This window comes from Felis catus, chromosome E2, assembly GCF_018350175.1.
Source record: "Felis catus isolate Fca126 chromosome E2, F.catus_Fca126_mat1.0, whole genome shotgun sequence".
In the NCBI taxonomy this organism is placed as follows: domain Eukaryota; kingdom Metazoa; phylum Chordata; class Mammalia; order Carnivora; family Felidae; genus Felis; species Felis catus.
This window is the reverse complement of record NC_058382.1, coordinates 12,552,269-12,573,471: the sequence shown is the minus strand read 5'-3', so window position 1 is coordinate 12,573,471 and position 21,203 is coordinate 12,552,269. Positions and strand designations below refer to the sequence as shown.

Sequence of the window (21,203 nt, the reverse complement as noted above, 5' to 3'; positions counted from 1 at the left end):
GGTGGGGGGATGGTGGGGGTGCGGGCCCCCCAAGAGCCGGGCGGTTGCGGGCGGGGGCGTGCGGGGGATGCGGGAGAACGGGAGGGTGCTGCGTGAGGGCAGAGGTTGCGGGTGCTGTGCGAAGGGGTGAGTGTGAGTGTGTTGGTGCAAGGGGGTGCGAGGGTGCAGGTGTCGCGTGAGGGGAAGGAGGTGAGTGGTGTGTGTGAAGGCTTGGGTGTGTGTGGAGGGGAGTGTTGCGTGAGGGTGTGAGCATCGAGGGAGGGAGGAGTGTTCTGTGGGAAAGGTGAGTGTGAGAGGTGTTCTGTGGACAAGTGAGTGCAGGTGAAGGTGTCACATGACGGATTGTGACCTTAGCCACCCCGAGCTGAGCTCCGGGAGGACGGCACAGGGGTGTCTGGGCAGGTCCTGGATCTCCCAGGCAGGGCTGGGCGGGGCGGGGGTCAGGTCCCACCCTTCCTACCGTCCAGACCCAGGAATCCAGTGTTTCCACATCATGCATCACTCTCCTGAAAGGGGCCCCTGAAAGGGAACCAACTGGAAGGAAGCCTAAGTCCTGAGCCCCGGAGAGGGAGAGGCTCCTGTGGATGCCTCCCACGCCCTAGCGTCTAGCTTCCCCACCCCTGCTTCCCCCCCGCTCTTCCTGCCCCAGTCTCTTTTGTGTCCCTGACTTTCCACCCGCGCTTCCCACTTCTCTCCCATCATTGTTGCTGACTCACCCCTCCAGATTCGGGTCCCTTCTCCCTCCTGGGGAGTGGTCTCCCCGAGCCCACTTCTGTGGGACCTTGTAGACGCGGTGCAAGCTTATCACCCTTAGAACCCGGGAAGAGTGAGAAACGACGGAAGGTAGGAGACCGCGACCTCTCCCAGGCCCGTTTGACAGTCAGATAAACGGAGACATCCCAACTTTGAAAACCCTTGCTCTTTACCTCCATCGCTACCGGAGTGTTCGACATTCAGGCCCACCAGGGGACTTCAGCTCCAGATACCCTTTCTGTCCTCGGTGTCCAGCTCCCAGCATCCTCTCTGTCTTCGGGACCCAGACTCCCATCAAGCTCTGCGTCCCCAGGATCACACTTCTAAGCAACCCCTCTCCTTTTCCATTCTCAGTTCACCTTTCTATAAACTGGGGGAAGAGGCCTCGCATTCTCTGTCTTAGGACGGGTGGAAGAGAGATGTCTGACCTGGAGGTGGGAATCTGGGTTGGGAGGTAGGTCGCTAACTGTTGTCTTTGCCCCAAGAAAGGTCCCCTTGCCCATGGCTCCAACCAACGTCTCCTGCTTCAGCTGAAGGACACCCCAGTAGATAGATGTTGGTTTGGTTCTCGGCTCTCTTCTTCGGGCCCCGCCATTCTTCCCTTCCAAGGGTATCAGGAGAGTGGTGGTCCTGTCCACACCCTGCGGCACATCAGGGTACTTTATCCATTAGGGTTTTCATTCAGGTGACAGCAAATCCGACCCAAGTGGCTTCAGAGAAAGAGAACTGGGCCACATAGAAAAAAGTGTCGGGTACAGCTGGCTTCAGCATGGCCCGTCTGTCTCTCTGTCCTAAGGGTAAGTGGCTCCCCTCATGTTGCAAGATGACTGGCAACCACACCTTTCCTTCTCATCTGGAGAGAGAAAAAAGCAAGACACAAGGAGATGGAGAGAGCCAGACTGAAAGAGACTGAGGGGAGGGGAAGAGAGAGAGAGGGGGAGAAGAGGTTTAAGCTTCTTCAGCAGAGTGGGGAAAGACTTTTCCCCAGAAGCTCCTAGAAAACCTTTCACTGGGTCTCATTGTAAATTTTTGGAAATGTTGGGATGGTGCAGACTGGATGTTAATTGTTTACTCGATATCATTCTGTGAGATAATAGAAATATATGTATGTATATGGTCTTTGCCCCTGACTCCTGACACAGAGCTCCCGAAAGCCTTGTAATTTCCTGGGCGATAGGAATGTCTTTTTTTTTTTTTCCAATTTTTTTAATGTTTATTTATTTTTGAGAGACACAGAGTGTGAGTGGGGGAGGGGCAGAGAGAGGGAGACAGAATCCAAAGCTCTGAGCTGTCAGCACAGAGCCCGAAGCGGGGCTCGAACCCACCGACCGTGATAGCGTGACCTGAACCAAAGTCGGATGCTTAACCGACTGAGCCACCCAGGCGCCCCGGAATGTCTTTTGTTTTAATGAATTGACTCTGGGTGGGTTTCTGGATGGCTCCCAGGTGAGAGTTGGTTCCTGGGATAGAGCAAGCAAGCCATGATGAGATGGGAAGCTTGGAATTTTCCGTCCTGCCCCCCCCCCCCCCAAGAAGGGAGAGAGTGAAAAATGGAGTTAGAGAACGACCACGCCTATGTGATGGGGGGGGGGGGTCCTCCAGGTTGGTGAGCACCAGAAGGTGCTGGGCTAGTGGTGCTCCTGGAGAAGCTTCGTGCCCCTTCCCATAAACCTTGTCCTATGAGTCACTTCCATCAGGATGTTCATCTGTATCCTTTGTCATATCCTTTTACAATCTACTGGTAAATGTAAGTAAACTATTTCCCTCAATTCTATGAGCCGCTGTAGCAAATAAACCCACCCCTAAGAGGGGGTCATGGGAACCTCTGGGTTTTAACCGGTAGGTCGGAAGCACAGGTGACCACCTGCCCTTGTGACTGGCATCTGAGGTGGAGAGTGTGTTTGTGGGACTGAGCCCTTAACCTGTGGGATCTGACGCGATCTCCAGGCCGATTGTGTCAACGTTGGGTGACGTTGTAGGACACCCGGCCCAGGTCACAGAGAACCGCTTGCTGCGGGGAAAACTCCCCCACATTTGGTGAACAGAAGTGTTGTGAGTGCGGCAGCGGCAGTGTGGCAGTGAAGGGACAGGAGGCACACAGGAGAAAGACACAGTAGGAAGAACTGGGTGGTTTTTTTTTTTTCTTACACATTTCCTCCCTCTTTTTCCTTTTTTTTTTTTTTTAATTTTTTTTTAACGTTTATTTATTTTTGGGACAGAGAGAGACAGAGCATGAGCATGAACGGGGGAGGGGCAGAGAGAGAGGGAGACACGGAATCGGAAGCAGCCTCCAGGCTCCGAGCCATCAGCCCAGAGCCTGACGCGGGGCTCGAACTCACGGACCGCGAGATCGTGACCTGAGCCGAAGTCGGACGCTCAACCGACTGAGCCACCCAGGCGCCCCCTCTTTTTCCTTTTTAAGAGAATCCTGATTTTGTTCAGGCATCCACCTTTCTTTAATAGCCAGATGATGTGAGGGAAGCCTCAGGAGTGTGGTCTAAATATACTTTTGCCTAATATTGTGGTTCCACGGCCTCTTCCAGTGGTTGTTGTAGGCATAGGTGTATGAAACAAGTCAGGCAAGCACAATGTGAGGGCAAGCCGGCTTGGGAGTTTTGGGTTAAGCTTTCTTTGTTTCAAAAAAGAGGCCCACGAAGAGATGGCCTTTTGTTGTTGCCTCTGAATGTGGGTGTGATGTCTGGAATTGCCACGGCCATCTTGAGGCCATGAGGTGGACAAGCCTGAATGGATCTTTCAGGACATGGCAGAATTAGTCAACTCAGGCACTGCCCTGACTCATGATCGCTTGTTATGTAAGATAATCAATTTCTTCTTTGTTTCAACCATTCTGAGTCGGGTGCCCTATCACACACATCCCTGGCCTCCATGTTGCCTCTGATTCGTACAGAATGTATGGAGGCAGCCCTGCTTACAGATTAAAGCATTAAAGCTTAACGATTAAAGTGATAGTTTTCTTTTTCAGTTGTTCCCCGAACCTGGTGGTCGGATCTCTCTCCTAGGGGTCACTTTCCCCACTCAGCCGAGTGGGCTGCATAGTAGGACCATAGGAGCAGTGGATGCCTGTTCACAGCCTGAACAACTGTACGCAGTGACTTAGATAGGAACTTCCCTGGGTGTAGCAGAGAGGGTCAGAGGCAGAGGCCTGGCCCAAACTAGACCCCATCAGAACCTGTCTGCTAGCTAACGGTTTGGAACCGGCACACGAGGAGTTCTTGGTGCCTGACATTTCAAGGGCCTGTTTGGCTCCTCCGTGAGAAGCAGAAGAAGGTGGTCTGTGGAGAGACAGAAAAATAAAGCGGAAGCCCACGAGGGAAACCACACAGTCGGAGAGAGACAGAGAGATTCCGCAAAAGGGAGACAGCCTTGTGATTTCGCGCAGCTTCTCAATTCTGTTTCTTGTCCCCGGTGAGGCCCAGAGACTAGCTCTTGCTTGGATTCTAAACTTCCAATAACGTTGCCGTTTTGCTTAAGTCAGCTTAAACAGGTTTTATTTCTTGCAACCGAAATCCCTCCACAAAAACCTGGGAGCCATTAACGATGAGGGCCTGATCACAGGCTCCGGTGTAGAACATTATGAGAAATGTATCCCCGAGCCTCAATATCTGCTGTTGGTCATTGTGGGACGAGTATTTCAAACCTCTGATCCTTACAGGAGGGCACGCCAGGGGGTGTAATCCTAGCCTCCAACCTCTGCCCCACGGTCTCATGGGAGATGCAGTCCTAGCCTCCATTCCTGCTGTAAGGCATCATGGGAAATGTATTCCTTCCCCTCCAATCTCTGCTGTAGGGCATCATGGTGGGCATAGTTCTTGCCTCCCACCTCTGTGGTAGGGAATCATGGGAAAGGTGAAACTACCCTCAATTTTCATTCTAGAGCGTCTCAGAAAATGTTACCTTGGCCTTGTCTCTGCTGTTGGGAATCAGGAGAGGACGTAGCCCTAGCCCAGTTTTTGTTGCACGATACCCTAGAAGATGTGATCTTTCCTTCCTTCCTTCCCTACTTTCTTTCTTAATTACCTGCCACGTTCCAGGCATTATTCTTCTAGATACTGCGAAGACAGCAGCAGTGAGCCGATAAAGGTCTTGCCCGTTTTGGAGGTTACAGTGGGGAGAGTTAGCAAAAAACCAAACCAGTGACTGTTCCTGTGAACCACTGCAGCATAACAAAATGCCCTAAAACTCAGTGGTGGAAAACCCTCACCTTTTTATTTTATGATGCTGTGGGGCAGGAATTTGAGCAAGGCACAGCAGGATCAGTGCATGTCTTGCCCCACAATGAACTGGGGCCCAAATGGGCTGGCTTAAACAGCTGTAGGGGGGTGGGATGGTTCATTTGGGGCCGTATATCTCAAACCTTGGCTCTCGCTGCTGGCTGGTGGTGTGGATCGAATCGTGTCCCCGTCCCCACTGAGAAATACGTTGAAGTTCTCACCCCTAGGAGGTACGAATGTGACCTTGTTTGGAAATAGGGACTTTGCAGATGTGATTAAGATGAGGTCACACTGGATTAGGGTGGGCCCCTAAATCCAATGACCCGGTGTCCTTATAGGGAACTAGAGAGATTTGGAGCCACACGGCCACATTCACTGAGAGGAAGGCCATGTGATGACAGAGGCAGGGACTGGAGTAGTGTGGCTCCAAGCCCAGGAACACCCAGGATTGTCAGCAACCCCCAGACGCTAGGATGAGGCCAGGAAGGATTCTTCACCAGCGACTTTAGAAGGAGCACATCTGCTGCCAATACCTTGATTTCCAACTTCTAGTATCCAGAACTCTCAGAGAATAAATTTCTGTTGCTGGAAGCCACCTGCTTCGAAAGTTTGTAGTTAGTCCGGCAGTCCTAGGAAATGGAAACAGCTGGGCGTCCTGATTCTCCGGCACATGCCGTCAGCTGGGGTCGCGATGTCCGGGGTCGCTCCTTTGCCCACTTGTCTGGTGTCTGGGCTGAGCTGGCTGGAACATCTGGGGCTCTCTCCCCATATGGCATCCACGTTATGAATAGCGTGGGTGTCCCCAGAGCATGGCAGTCTCAGTGTAGGAGGACTTTCACATGGCAGCTGGCTTCCCCAGAGCCAGTTTCTTAAGCCTGGGCCCAGAACACGACATGACATAGCTTCCAGACCACCTTCTGTTGGCCAAAGCAGTCACAGAGCCACTCACGTTCAAGAGCTGGAGATGCCACCCCACCTCGTTAAGCCACCACAATGACCATCAGTGATGTGTGATTAGAGGAGGTCCTAAAAGGAAACCCTGTCCCTTACCTGCCCCAGATACCTTGGAAGATGTCTTCTCCTTTTGTTCATTAGCCATAGGGTGCTGGGGAGTGTAATTTTGTCTCTACGCGTTTGCCTCAGCAAACATGGGGATTCTTCACTCCCAGAGTGCCGTTGAGATGATAGTTGTTGTCTTTTTCTCGGTCAGTCTGAAGGCATCCTAGGAAATACAGCCCAGCCTCTATCTCCTGCCACCAGGGCATCAGTGGAGATGTAATCCTGTCCTTATTCCTCACTGCAGTGCCTCCAGGGAGCTCCGGCCATCAGAGTAACCCTCCCATTCATCTCCTGTCTCAGAGCCCCCTGGGAGAGGCAGATGCTGCTCCTTAGAACGACAAAGTAGTCTTGACCTTTTGGAGCTCGGGAGAAGAGACTGGAAGGTGAGTGCTTGGGTGAGCGAGTTGGAGCCCACAAATCGATGTGGAGGTGGCTTTGGGTGGGAGTCTACATGGGATCGTTCCCAAGGCTAGGGCCTCAAATGCCTCGGTCCTGCAGTGTGACCCCTGACTCCAGGAAAGGTGCCCCCGCCCCGCCTTCCTCCTCCCACCAAAGATAGATGCTACAGAGACGGGAAGATCGGGCCTTGTTCACTGGTATAAAAATCTTTATTTCAGTATAAAATATTAAATAAAACAAATATTAATCAATAATAACAACGATGGTGCAACGATACTACTATGACAAGACCTCTCCTGCTGGCCTGCAGCCTATCTCCAGCCTTTCTCCTCTGGTTCTGCGACTCTGTGAGACAGGTGTCTTGACAGCTGGGATGGCTGAGACCCACAGAGGGCGGCACACTGGCCTGAGGTCACACAGCAAATCTGCAGCGCTGGAAGCCGAGGGAAGGGCAAAGGGTTCCCCTGGATCCAGCCAGGGCAGGGGGAGTGTGGGCTTCAGGTCCAGAGGAGAGTGCCCCCCCATAGTCTGGCACTTAGAAGCAGGGTGACGGTGAGGCTGAGGTGGGCAGGACCACGCCGGGGGGCACCCCCCGTGCGTGGCTGGCGATCCAGGACTGGATGGTTACAGCCGTTTCCAGAACAGCAGGAGACGTTAAGATGGGTCAGGCTGAAGGCTTCAGCCACGTGGAGACTTTGGCACCATGAGGGGGTTGCACAGCCTCTCACTGTGTAGCTTGGGTTGCCCAGGCCTGAGGAGAGAGAAGGCTGTGTGAGCTCCTGGGGCTAGGCCTGGAATTCTCCCCGGGTGACATGCCACCTTGTGGTGGGTGCCACCTGAAGAAAGCGGCAGTTTTAAATGTGGTCCCTCGGGCCCTTCCAGGGGAAGTGTGAAGTCAAAATTATTCTCATAATAATGCTAAAACAGCATTTGGCTCTTCCGCTCTTTTATGTGCGCAGTGGGGTTTTCCAGAAACCCTGGGATACGTGATCTTGCAGCCGACCGAATACAGAAGCAGATAGGAGGCTCCTGGGGCCCCTGGGTGGCTCAGTCGGTTAAGCGTCCCACTTTGGCTCAGATCATGATCTCACGGTTCGTGAGTTCCAGCTCCGCGTTGGGCTCTGTGCTGACAGCTCAGAGCCCGGAGCCTGCTTCGGATTCTGTGTTTTCTTCTCTCTCTGCCCCTCCCCCGCTCGTGCTCTGTCTCTCTCTGTCTCTCAAAAATAAATAAAAGTTAAAAAAAACGTGAAAAAAAAAAAACATAGGAGGATCCAGCTGTCTTCTATTAAGCCAGGCATTAAAGATATTTGCAAAACGGTAGCCAATGCCGGTCTTCTCATTAAATGTTTTCGTTGTGGAAAGTGGCATTAAAAAATTTTTTTTAGGGGCGCCTGGGTGGTGCAGTCGGTTGAGCCTCTGACTTCAGCCAGGTCACGATCTCGCGGTCCGCGAGTTCGAGCCCCGCGTCGGGCTCTGGGCTGATGGCTCAGAGCCTGGAGCCTGCTTCCGATTCTGTGCCTCCCTCTCTCTCTGCCCCTCCCCCGTTCATGCTGTATCTCTCTCTGTCTCAAAAATAAATAAAACGTTAAAAAAAATTTTTTTTTTAGGGGCGCCTGGGTGGCGCAGTCGGTTAAGCGTCCGACTTCAGCCAGGTCACGATCTCGCGGTCTGGGAGTTCGAGGCCCGCGTCAGGCTCTGGGCTGATGGCTCAGAGCCTGGAGCCTGTTTCCGATTCTGTGTCTCCCTCTCTCTCTGCCCCTTCCCCGTTCATGCTCTGTCTCTCTCTGTCCCAAAAATAAATAAAAACGTTGAAAAAAAATTAAAAAATATGTTCAGATGGGATGAAGTTTAATTTTAAAATAAATTAATAAATACATCTCACTTTTCACTTCTAATGCAGTAAATATCTATAGAGATCATGGACACAAGTAATAGTTTTTAAGAGAATGAGGGAATTTTGAGATGAAAAACGTGGAGAACCACTGGAATAGAGAGACTGGTCCAGGATGGCCCAGGACAGGAGCCCGTGATGTTCGTAGGAAGTCCCACCCACTTGGGGAAGCCCCGCCCCCAGAGAAGCCCACATTTCTGTTGCTGAAACACCCATTTCCTAATGGAAGCCCTAATTCCCGACTACACTTTGCACCCTCCCAAAGGAAGTCCTACCTTTTCCACAGGAAGACCCATCTCTGTCCAGGCGACCTCTAGCCCACAGCCTCCCACCCACAACTTTCCTTTCCCAGCCTCCTAGAGGGGCTCACCATTACTGCCAGTGGCTTCCAGACATTGACTCATGGGGCCACGGCAGGCAGTCAGGGAAGTCTCTTCGGAGGAACATCCATGGGTGCTGTTCCCCTCACAGCTGTAACACTGGAGGCCATTCAGAGGCAGGTTTTGAAGCTCCACAACTTGGAAGAAGACAAGGACACAGAAACCAAGGAAATTAGCACGGGGGTCTGGGCAGGTGGGGTGGAGGGGTGTCCCTCCACGTATTACCTCCCTAGAACTGTCAACTCGCAGCCTGAGATGTCTTGGAGCCACCTTGTGGTCAGGCATCTGAACGGCACTCTCTTCTGGCGGGTTCTTTATAGAACCTCTGAGAGAAATCCCACCTCCCGGCTCCTCCTGAGCCCCCAACTGGCCAGGCACGGGGCAAGCAGCTGTGGAAGACCAAAGAGTCCAGCTACCCTGTCCAGTATGGTGGCCACTAGCCAAGTGTGGTTGTTTACATGGGCACTGAAGTTAGCTCGTATTAACTACAATTCAAAGTTCAGTTCACGTTTCACGTGCTCAATGGCCAGACGAGGCAGTGGCTACCATATTGGAAGGCACGGATATAGAACATTTCCACCACTGTGAGAAGTTCTGTTGGACAGTACTGGTTTACAACACGAAGGAGCTGGATTACACTGGAGGGGAGGGACAGGGACACGTTTCCCCGAGGACCATACTTCAAAGCAGAGACCTAACAAATGAGAGGTAGCCAGCTAGGCAAACTCCCGTGGGCGAGACGTATTCCTGGAGGAGAGGGCACTGCATGTGCAAAGGCCATGAGGCAGGATGGAGTTTGGATCAGTGCAGACTGTGAGGCAGACAGGTGCTGATCACATAGGGCATAGGACGGCCTTTGGATTTTATTCTGAGGGCAAGGGGAAGTCGCCACAGCGACTTGAGGAAGGAGGGGCCCATGCTTGCTCTGGTTTACATTTTTAAGAAATCACTCTTGCTGCTGTGCTGGGCACTGACTGTAGGGTGCAGGAGTGGAAGCAGGGGGGGCAGCAAGGTTACTGTAACAATGTAGGCAAGGGCTCCAGGTGGCTCAGACCAGGGAGGTGAGCAGTGGAAAGATTCTAGGAAGCATAAAGCATGGGTCTTGGTAAAGGTTTGACGGGCTCATCGAATTCCCACACAACCCATCTTTGAGGACGGAGAGACCTAGAGAGGAGGGGTGGCCTGCGAGTGAGTGGCAGCAGCCTGGGTACACCTCCCTGCCCCGACCCCAGGCCTCGCGTGGCGCGCGTCCCTTGCCCCTCACCTGGACCCCCGTTGCATTTGGTGGTGTTACAGCACTGCAGGAAATGGAAGGTGTGGTTGTTGTGGAAGCCGGTGGGGCCCGGGCAGCCAGGAAGGTTGCCACAGCCGCGGGTGTGGTGCTCATCCCTTGGACTGCCTGTAGGGGGCAGAGGAGAGAGATCAGGCTACTGGCCCCGGGCTGAGACTGGGTTTGCCCACGGCAGCAGTCATCTGCCCGGTTCCTGCTTCGCGGTTCATTACAGGACCCTCATTTTATTTGGGGCAGCCATTATCTAGCCAAAAGACACATTTTCCACCCGCCACAGGTGTAGTCATGTGACTGAGTTCTGGCCAATGTGATATAAATAGAAAGATTTTATGGGACTTCCAGAAAGGAGAACCCTCACGAAAGGAAAAGTGCCTATTTTTTGGTCCCTTTTTCTCATTCTTCTTCCTAGAACTTGGACATGAGGTCTGGAGCTCTGGCAGCCATCTTGGACTATGAGGCAATCTTGAGAATGGAAGCAGAGAAGAGAAGGCATCTGGGTTCCTGGTGACTGTAGAACTGTCCTAGTGGCCCAGGACTTCGGATCACTAGACTTTTCTGTGACACAATTAACTTTCTGCCTTGCTTAAATGCTTGTTATTCTGGGGTGGTTGTTAAGTGCAGCCTTGGGACGGGACAAAGCAGGGAGGAGGAGCTGCTGGTAGGTTGGGGCTCACCTTCCAGGGTCCGGTGGGTCACCACCTCCAGGCACTGTTCTCCAGGGCTGCGGCATTGCAGGCTCTGGACCCAGCCTCTCTCACAGCTCAGGTCTGATGAGGCGCAGGAAACACATTCAAGGTAACGGCTTCGGGTTCGGGGAAAGGTGGGAGGCCGACCTGTTTGGGGAGGGGCGGGAGGGTGAGACTCCCTGGGAGAGTCCCGGAGATCTATTTCCTTTGAGGACTCGCTTTAGCGTCAATTCCTCTTCATCTCACCCTTCAGCCAATCATCAAAGCCCTGCCCATCCCACCTCCTGAATCTTTCTAGCATCCATCCCCTCCTTTCCAGCCCCATGACCAGGTCAGACCGCCTTCAACACCAGGTTTGTCTTTGGCCTCCTGGTTTCCATTCTTGCCCCCCAACCCCACCAAGTGCATCCCCACACAGCCCTAGAAGGATGCTTCTAATTTTTTTTTTTTTTAACATTTATTCAATTTTGAGAGACAGAGAGAGACAGAGCACGAGCAGGGTAGGGGCAGAAAGAGAAGGAGACACAGAATCTGAGCTCTCAGCACAGAGCTTGGAAAGATGCTTCTAATACTTGAATCCGACCCTGCCTCTGCTCTGTGCAAAACCCCTCCATGGCTCCCCGGTGCCCTCAGAATAAAATCCAAGCTACTCAGCACGGCATTCAAGGCCCATCAAAGTCTGGGTCCTGGCCACCTCTACTGCCTCATCGCCCTCCACTAGCCCCTCAGGCTCTACCCCTCCACAACTTCCCACAGCCCCTGAGTGTACAGGCAGAACACGCTTCCTTGTTCCCTACTCTCCCTGTCTCCTCCTACTCATTTTTCAGGCATCATCTCAAATTTCACCTCCTCTAGGAAGTCCTCCCTCACCTCCCAGGCCGGATTAGGTGCCCCTCTGGGCTCCCCTTCCAGCCACGCCCACTTTAGGTCCTCCCTGGGAGCCCCAGCGGGTAGGTCCGGGGGGGCTGTCTCCATCATTATCTTGTCCCAACACCACCCAGCACAGGGCCAGGGCCAGAGAAGATATTCAATAAATATTTGCTAAATGAATGAATCAACAATTGATCAAAACTCTGCTATCGTTCCCTGTGGTAGCCAATCTCCGAGCCCCCATGACCCCTCGCTCCTGGTACGCGTGCCCTTAGAGGGGCCGACCTGTATAACTAAGAGGAATATTGCGGAAATGATGGTGTATAACTCTTGTGCAAGATCGTAAAAGGCACTGCAACTCCTCCCTGGCTCTCTCTTGGATTCCTTGGTCTGGAGGGGATCCAGCTATCACGTTGTTAGGACACTCAAATACTCCGCGTACTCGTCTACATGGCGAGGAACTGAGGCCTTGCCCAAGTCACAGGATCACATCGTCCGTGAGAATGAAGCTCCCTTTGGAGCCAGCAGTCACCTTGACTACACCTGCATGAAAGATCTAGAATCATCTGTGTAAGTTACTTCCAGATTCTTGACCTTCAGAAACTTTTGTGAAATAATACACGCTTAATTTTGTTTCGAGTTTTGGGACAATCTGCAATGCGGCCACAGATTATTAATACGCTCCCCAGTTGTGTCAGGGATCCAAGCCTCACTTGATCGATCTGTGAAAACTCGGCCTCTCACCCCTTCTGGTCCAGGCCAAGAGGATGAATTCTTTTTCCCTGGAAACACCATAGCCATTTCCTCTGCCCAGGCCTTGGCCCACACCATTCCTGAGCCTGGCATGCCCTCCCCTTCCTGACCCCAAACATCCAAGTTGAGTTGGGGCCAAGTCTTACATAAGAGAGAGGACGGTCTCGGCCCCTCTCCCAACTGGCAGGCCAGCTGCTGGAATCAGGTGAATCATTTACATCCACAGCCAAATCTTCCCCAACCCTAAAGAAAAATAACTAAAATTCCAACATGAACTTCCATGCAAACAACAACAATAAACACCGTTGGGTTTGACTGCCGTCACCACTCCCATACCACTCTAGGGTCCCCTGGTGAACTTTCTATCTCGTTCTTCTAAATGTGGGTGATCCCCAGGGCTCTGTCTTGGGCAGTTTTCATCTCTCACGGTACGCGCTCTCCCACGGGGATGCTATCCATCGACCTGACTGCATTTCCATGTGTCTGCTGGGAACTCACTCCAGGCAGGACTTCTCTCTGAGCTCCACATCTGTACACCCAACTGCTTCCTGGAGGCCCCCTGACCATCCCTCAAACACCTGAATCGCTACGTGCCCCAAGGGAAGCCCTCCATCTTCTCTAAACTGGTCCTTCGCTCCTGAATGCCACATCTCTGAGGTGGCCCAGTTCTTCAGTCCCCCAGGGCAGAAATCTGGCAGGTTCCTTGATCCTCTGCATCTAGCATCAATTTGGATACCTCTAGTTGCCCTGTCTTCTAGTTCTTTAATCCTTTTGCCGCACTGCACACATCTTTTAAGCACATCTATTGAGCTGTTAATTTCGGTCACTATTCTGTATTTCCTGTTTGACTATTAAAAAACGGACACCACGTTTCTGCTAAAATTTATCCTATTCTCTATTTTTTGGACTCTGTTGGTCATGGCTTATTTATTTATTAAAAAAATTTTTTTAATGTTTGTTTTTGAGAGAGAGACACACAGAGTGCGAGTGGGGGAGGGTCAGAGAGAGAGGGAGGCATAGAACCCGGAGCAGGCTCCAGGGTCTGAGCTGTCAGCACAGAGCCCGACGCGGGGCTCGAACTCACAAATGGTGAGATCAGACCTGAGCTGAAGTCGGACGCTTAACCGACTGAGCCACCCAGGTACCCTGATTATGGCTATTTTAAATTTCCCTGTCGGGGCCCCTGGGTGGCTCAGTCGGTTAAGCGTCCGACTTCGGCTCAGGTCATGATCTCGCGGTCCGTGAGTTCGAGCCCTGCGTTGGGCTCTGTGCTGACCGCTCAGAGCCTGGAGCCTGTTTCAGATTCTGTGTCTCCCTCTCTGACCCTGCCCCATTCATGCTCTGTCTCTCTCTGTCTCAAAAATAAATAAACATTAAAAAAAAAAAATTAAATAAATAAATAAATAAATAAATAAATAAATAAATAAATAAATAAATAAATTTCCCTGTCTAATAACTCTACTATCTGAATCGTTACGGGTCTGTTTCTACTGTTGGATTTTTCTCTTGGTTTCCTGTTAATTGGTCCTTTTTATTTTCTTCAGGGTACCTTGTAAGTTTTGATTAGATGCCAGACATCACAATGAAAATTTGTAAAGGCTCTAAATAATGTTATTTTCTTCCCAAGGGGGGTAGGTTTTCTTCCTGCTGACGATCAGATGGAGGCATTTTTAGGGCTGGTCTATTTCAGTTTTGCCCTTACGCCTCGGGTGTGGACTGAGAGGAAAGCGTGGGGTGGTTACCAAGGCCCCTCTCTCTCCAACTTGGCAACTTTGGTCTTTCCAGCATCATATGCCTGCTGGAATCTTTGCTCAGTTCTGTAACTTCCCAGATACTATTTTCTGCTGAGTTTCTTGGAGTTTCACCCTATGCACATACAGCCTGCCAATGACTTAAAAGAAGTTTGCAAATCTGGGGACTCCCTTTTCTGTGGTTCCATGTGTTCCAGGATTTTACCTCTTGTTTTCTAGACACTCTGGCAGCCCTGGACTCTGACCCTTGTCTTCTCAGCCTAGTGATGATCTCCCTTATTTGGGTTCTATTTCCTCTCCTCAACAGTGAGTTGGAAAGTGCACCCAAGGAAACGCCCAGCTTGTCTGCATAACTCAACTTCTGTGCTTCCCTTATTTCAAGGATCGTAGCATCTCAACTTCCTCTCTTCATTTGCTGCTCTCCAGTGACCTCAAATAATTATTTATAATTTGTCCAGCTTTTCTGGCTGTGACTGGCAGATTAGTCCAATACATGTGATCCCATCATGACCAGAACTGCAAACCAACCTCCATGTCTAATCCATCACTAAGTCCTGCTCATCTACCTGCTAAATAGTTCTTTTTTAAAGGATATTTATTTATGGAGCACCTGGGTGCCTCAGTTGGTTGAGCAGCCGACTTCAGCTCGGGTCATGATCTCTCGGTTCGTGAGTTCAGGCCCTGAGTCAGGCTCCGTGCTGACAGCTCAGAGCCTGGAGCCTGCTTCCGATTCTGTGTCTCCCTCCCTCTCTCTCTCTCTCCCTCCCTCGTTCATGCTCTGTCTGTCTCTCTCTCTCTCAAAAATGAATAAAAATTAAAAAAACTTTTTAATGTTTATTTATTATTTATTAATTAATTAATTAATTTAGAGACAGACAGCATGAGTGAGGAAGGAACAGAGAGACAGAGGGAGAGAGAGAATCCCAAGCAGGCTCCACGCTGTCAGCACAGACCCTGAAGTGGGGCTCGAACTCACAAACCTCGAGATCATGACCTGAGTCGAAACCAAGAGTCAGATACTTAACCGATGGAGTCACCTGGGCGCCCCCTCTGCTAAACAGTTCTTTTTTAAAAAAAATTTTTTTTTCAACGTTTATTTTTTATTTTTGGGACAGAGAGAGACAGAGCATGAACGGGGGAGGGGCAGAGAGAGAGGGAGACACAGAATCGGAAACAGGCTCCAGGCTCCGAGCCATCAGCCCAGAGCCTGACGCGGGGCTCGAACTCACGGACCGTGAGATCGTGACCTGGCTGAAGTCGGACGCTTAACCGACTGCGCCACCTAGGCGCCCCCCCCCCACTGTCTTTTTAATAATCTGACTCCTACTCATCCCTCAAGATCCAGCCTAGTCATTGCTTCCTGTAGGAAGACTTCCCTGACCTGAGTCCAGTATTTCCCCCAAGGGTCCCACAGCCCCAACGCTTCATTCCTCCCAGCCCCGATCACTCTGGTGTCTGTTTCCTTGATCTCAGCCCTGAAAGTTCTGGACTATGCTTCCCCATTACAGCTCTGACCCCTCTGATCTGTTTCCCCATCCTGGCGCTGACTAATCTTAGCAGTCGCTGTCTGGTGATGGGTCTCTCACCCCCACTCCCACCCCACCGGACCGTAAGCCCAGTGGTAAGGCCCAAAGCTGTCCCGGTCACCTCTGTATCCCCAGTATCACATAAGTACAGGATGGGGTTTAACCAACTATCCCATTCACCACCCGCAGGATAAAATGGCCTTAGAAATGGGGCTGGTATAGTTTTACTACTTACTAAATTACTGAATTGACAGCTGCTGCCCCAAGCTTGCTGGTGGACCCCTGGCCACTCCCAACTCTCTCTTTATTTATTTCCTTAAAAAAATTTTTTTGTAATGTTTATTTATTTTTGAGAGAGAGAGAGAGAAAGCATGAATGGGGGAGGAGCAGAGAGAGAGGGAGACACAGAATCCGAAGCAGGCTCCAGGCTCTGAATTGTCAGCACAGAGCCTGACGCGGGGCTTGAACCCACGAACCGTGAGATCATGACCTGAGCTGAATGCTCAGATGCTTAACTGACTGAACCACCCAGGCACCCCCCCAACTCTCTCTTTAGAACCCTATGTTCCCAAGATTCATCAGCTAAGGTGGGAGGGGGGTGCTCCAGGAGGCTGTTCTGACTGGTCAGTGCCTTATGCATCGACTGATATTGTTAAATATTTTGAATATTATCTGCAATTAGAATTAATTGAGTCTACTCCATTAGTAGTGCTTTCCTTATGCAAATCTAACAGCAAGATGATGCTAGTGTCCCTTCCTTGAAAATAAACATCTGATTCAGTCCCCGCCAACAGATGGAAGTTTGAGGTCAGGATGGATGAACAAGAAACAGTGCAAACGCAGGTGCTCTGCTTAACTGACGTCATTGTGACTGGTCTGGACTTAGCCAATTTCCTTCCTCACCAGGTCCAGAAAGAGGAATCGGCATGCATGACCAAGCAACATGGATCCGTTGCTTCCTACCCTCTCCTGTGGGAACTTGAGCCTTTCTAAGCATTTTTGTTAGACGGGCATTTGCATGGGGGCTGGTGGGGACAGGATCAGGGGAACGACGAGTTTGAGTCAGAGAGACGGTGCGGGGGTCGGGGATGGCAAGGGCTGCCCAACTCACCAGCTCTGGGTCGGTTGCACAAGTCAGACCCACACACGGCCTCCGTAAGAGTGATGATCTTCACGCCTGTCCGATAGCTCATGGTCCTGTTGCTTTTCTCTGGGTGAGCACAGCCTCTCTCCACCACCTCCAGCTCGTCACCTACTGTGAAGAATGCGTCTCTGTCACCCCAAAGGCTCCACTGGGCCCAACCGGCCTCTGATACTCCTGGTCATATGTCACCCACTTCCGGGGCTGACCTCTTCTCTTGGGGCCAGCTGTCTCCCCTCTCCCCCTCCCAGCACAGAGAACCTGCTCTCTCTTAGGGACAACACTGTTGTGGAGAACTTCTGGATCCATCTACCCCTCCTGCCCAGCTTAGCAGTGAGATGCCTCTAATAGGATTTTTTTTTTTTTTTTTTTTTTTAAGCAGGCTGCATGCCCAGCGCTGGGCTTGAACTCACGATGCTGAGATCAAGAGTCAAATGCTCCACCAATGAGCCACCCAGGCTCCTCTCTAATAGGAATTTTTAAAGGAAAATGTTACAAGCTTGCCAAATAGTATAAGACAGTGATATAATAAATATTGTGTATCTGTCACCAAACTTTATAAACTATTAGCATTTTGCTGTATTTTGTTTCAGATATTTTTAAAAAGGAACTTAAATTTAAAAGATACATTTGGGGCACCTGGGTGGCTCAGTTGGTTAAGCGTCCGACTTCAGCTCAGGTCATGATCTCAGCCTGTGAGTTCGAACCCCGTGTCGGGCTCATACATTTAGGGGTGCCTGGGTGGCTCAGTCGGTTAAGCGTCCGACTTCAGCTCAGGTCATGGTCTCAGCCTGTGAGTTCGAACCCCGCGTCGGGCTCTGTGCTGACAGCTCAGAGCCTGGAGTCTGCTTTGGATTTTGTGTCTCCCTCTCTCTCTGCCCCGCCCCTGCTCATGCTCTGTCTCTCTCTGTTTCCAAAATAAATAAAAACACTAAAAAAAAATTTTTTTAAAGACACATTTAAAGTCTCCTGATCACTCCCCCACATCCATCGCCCTTATGCCCTGCCCAGAAGCAACTACTGATACAGACAATTCTCACACTAGGTGTGCCTAACATACTGTTGTTTATTTGGACAGTGTTTATTGTATATTGTTACATACTACTTATATTAAAAGGTATCATACTCTGCAACGTGCTTTTTCTCTCTCAACCTTATGTTTTTGAGATGTATCCACTTTAATGCCTACAGCTCTAGTTCCTTCATTTAAACTGCCTGCAGCATTCCATTGTGTGCTTATGCTATGTTTCTCCTCTGCTGATGACTAATCTGTATCACAGACGTCACTGCTGAGAACCTTCTTATACACGTGTCTCTGGGCACGTGTGTCCAAGGTTCTTCGGGCTTTCTATATTCCTAGGAGTTGAACTGCTGGCTGTGGGGTATGCTAATCTTCACCTGTACGAGATATTGCCAAATTGGTCTTTGAGGGGGATGCACCAATTTACCCCCGCTATTAACAGGGTCTGCAGCCTCACATTCTCATCCATTCTTTGCTTTGTCAGTGTTTCGAATGCTTGTCAACCTGGTGGGTGTGAAATGGGGTCTCCTTGTCTTTTTCCTTTGCACTATCCCTGATTACTGGTGAAACGAGGGTTCTTGGCCACTCAAGTTCCCTGCAGGAACCAAGTGCTGGAATCTCACCTTCCCACATGCGCATGAAGGTGGTCCTGCAGAGGTCCTGGCCCGGGGCACACTCTTCCACCTGGCACTTCCCGGTCCTCCCACACAGCATGCACTGCAGGCCCCAGGAGGCTGGGGGAAGAAAGAGGAGAGGAAAGATTGTCATAGCTCCGTGCCAGGGTCCCCCCTTGCCCCTTCATGCCCCAATACCGGGACCAAGTCTCCAGGCCCTGTGCACTCAAGTTTATGCTCCGCGTTCGGCCCGACCTTTAGTTCCAACCCTGGGTTCAGGCCAGCTGCTTCCAGTCTATCTCTAGCCTCACGTGGTACCTACGTCCCCCTACCCTAAAGTTCTATCCCCGCCCACAATACCTCTCTAAAGTCCCGCCCTGGCTCATTTTCCCTTGAATTCTGTACCCACGCGGGGCCAATCCTGAAAGTCCAGTCCTCACCCTCTGTCCATCTGGACCGTCTAGCCTAACTGCAGTTTAGGTGCTTTCCCCCACCGCACCGGGCGTCGGTCTATTCTGCCTCTCAAGCCTTCCGAGGGGCGGTCTACGCTCACCCTACTGCAGCTGATCTTTGTTCTACCCCACTTCCCCGTGCCTTCCACCAACTATCTCCCAGTTAACGACCCCAAACTCTACTCTTTTCCCAAAGTTCTCTCCCCGACCATCAGCCCAGGCCAAAGTTCTAACTCCGCCCACCAGACCTCTGGAGGTTCTAACCCTCGGTCTAAGTTCTCTCCGGGCTCACCGTGAGCTCCTCCCCGGAAGCGCTCTCCCCGCCCACAGGCTCCTCCCCCAAAGCTCTCTCCCCGCCCACCGGCCCCTTCCCCGAAGTTCTCTCCCCGCCCACGGGCTCCTCCCGCGAAACTCTCTCCCCGCCCACCGGCTCCTCCCCCAAAGCTCTCTCCCCGCCCACAGGCTCCTCCCACGAAGCTTTCTCCCCGCCCACCGGCCCCTTCCCCGAAGTTCTCTCCCCGCCCACAGGCTCCTCCCACGAAGCTCTCTCCCCGCCCACCGGCCCCTTCCCCGAAGCTCTCTCCCCGCCCACAGGCTCCTCCCACGAAGCTCTCTCCCCGCCCACCGGCCCCTTTACCGAAGTTCTCTCCCCGCCCACAGGCTCCTCCCGCGAAGCTCTCTCCCCGCCCACCGGCCCCTTCCCCGAAGCTCTCTCCCCGCCCACAGGCTCCTCCCACGAAGCTCTCTCCCCGCCCACCGGCTCCTCCCGAGGTTCTAGCCCCGGCCCGCTAGCGTGTCCTGTGGTTATAACTACGCCCACTAGCTCCGCCCCAGCCCCTATCCCCGCCTACCAGGCCTCCCCTGCAGGGGGTCCCTTCCCCACCCCAAATTCGCACTCGCCTGGAGTCATTACTCATTCTTGGCCACGAATGATCTGGAGAGCTTTTCGGGTTATTCAGTGTCGAACCACCCCGCAACCCGCGTTCCCACCCCGCCTTGACTCAGTTCCTTCTCAATTTCCTCTCGCTTTTCAACCCTCTCCGGTACATTTCCGGGGGAAAAGAGTAGAGAGGGTAGCGTCGGCCAGGGGATAGTGAAAGCAAAGGTCCTCGAGGCTCGAGGGACAAGCCCTGGATCCCAAGCCCCTGCCTCCGCGACGTTCGGCCTCTCTAGACCTCTTGTAAAATGAAGCGCCGTCCTCCCTGTCTTTCCAGCGGCTGGTCGGTGGGGGGAGATCCGACAGCGTGGAGAAGTCTGCGCAACGTTCCTGCTGCGGGGTCCGGATCCCACTTACTCAAGGGCTGGCTGTGTGACCTCGGGCCGGTTACTTAACCTCTCTGTGCCGGTTTCCTTCTCTGAAGCAGGGCTAAGACTAGTCCAGCCCGTCCAGTTTGAAATTGCAAGGAAAGTGCTTAGAAGAGAGGCCGGAATAAAGAACGCACTCACTCAACGGTGGCTGTGGTTAACTACACGCCTTCGCTCGACTAATAATTGCCTGAGCACCTACTGTGGGCCAGGTACGGTGCTGTGTGCGGCTGCAGACAGCAGAAGGATTATTATTTGAGTGTGGGGGGGGGGGTGCCGGAGACTGAGCCCTCGCCCTCCAACCCGTCGAACTCTGAGCCCACCGCCCTCCCCCACCCTCTCCTCTAAGTTCAAGACCCAGCTCCCCGCTCAGAGGTTCCGGCATCCAGTCCCTACCTGGAATGCAGGTCTGAAACAGCAGCAGCAGCAGCGACAGCAGCAGCGGGCGGCCCATGTCTGGTGGCGGCAGGTCCTGTCGGCGGCCTCCCTGCACCTCTCAGTCTGGCCTGGGGAAGGAGACAGTTTTGTGGCCCCGGGGCTCCTCCCAGAGATTTTGCGAAAGAGCGAGTCAGCCGCAGATGCGTGGGTGACTCCCTCTCCTCCCCCCACACCCCTCCTCCTCAAAAACTTCCTTTGCCAGGGCGCGGCCGGCCAGGAGTAGGGGGGCTGGCTCTGCTCTGACTCATGTGTGGTGGTCACGGGCCGGCCGTCTCCAGTCAGCCGAGGTGCAAATTCCAACTCTCCTGCTTCCTGCTATGGGGCCTCGAGCGAAGGACCTCAGCGGGCCGCTTAAAACTCCTGATGGGACATTTGATCATCAGTTATTGTTAAGGATTTCTGTTAGTTTTGTGAGAAGGGATAATGGTGTTGCGGTTACGTGGGGAAATGTCTTTATCATTAGAGATGCACGCGGGAATATTTGGAGGTGGAATAATGTAATGTCTCTAATTCGCCTTAAAACACTTGATCCAAAAAAGTAGATCTTGCTGTTATGAAAATGGGTTTGCGGTTATGCGAGAAATCGTTCTTAGTTTTTAGAGACGCTGACTTAAATTTTTTTTTTCAACGTTTTTTTATTT

General features: G+C 52.0%; 1 protein-coding gene and 1 long non-coding RNA gene across 3 annotated transcripts; one reads left to right on the top strand and one right to left on the bottom strand.

Annotated features, from left to right (window-relative positions):
• The first annotated feature begins 427 nt into the window (after positions 1-427).
• LOC109494783 lies at positions 428-10,680 on the top strand. Its single transcript, XR_002149832.3, has 3 exons — positions 428-843; positions 6,289-6,427; positions 10,415-10,680. It is a non-coding gene; the product is annotated as an uncharacterized LOC109494783 (long non-coding RNA).
• Positions 6,634-20,788, bottom strand: PLAUR (plasminogen activator, urokinase receptor). Of its 2 annotated transcripts, none has more exons than XM_006941179.4 (7): positions 20,521-20,788; positions 18,377-18,487; positions 16,703-16,843; positions 10,680-10,838; positions 9,979-10,113; positions 8,705-8,851; positions 6,634-7,194 (listed from the first exon to the last, which is right to left on the bottom strand). In XM_006941179.4, the coding sequence occupies exons 1-7, from the start codon at positions 20,576-20,578 to the stop codon at positions 6,941-6,943; spliced, it is 1,005 nt and encodes a 334-aa protein (XP_006941241.3). In that variant the 5' UTR covers positions 20,579-20,788; the 3' UTR covers positions 6,634-6,940. The 2 variants fall into 2 exon arrangements, with proteins under 2 accessions (XP_006941241.3, XP_006941240.3); XM_006941178.5 differs by having other exon boundaries at positions 16,703-16,846; positions 20,521-20,780.
• Between the last annotated feature and the right edge of the window lie 415 nt (positions 20,789-21,203).

Excerpts from the sequence above, each read along its gene's own strand:
- PLAUR (XM_006941178.5), bottom strand. The coding sequence starts at position 20,578 with ATGGGCCGCCCGCTGCTGCTGTCGCTGCTGCTGCTGCTGTTTCAGACC. Across the intron at positions 16,847-18,376 it reads CTTCATGCGCATGTGGGAAG|TAGGTGACGAGCTGGAGGTG; the intron begins GTGAGATTCCAG and ends CATTCTTCACAG. Across the intron at positions 7,195-8,704 it reads GGAAGCCACTGGCAGTAATG|GCCTGGGCAACCCAAGCTAC; the intron begins GTGAGCCCCTCT and ends CTCTCTCCTCAG.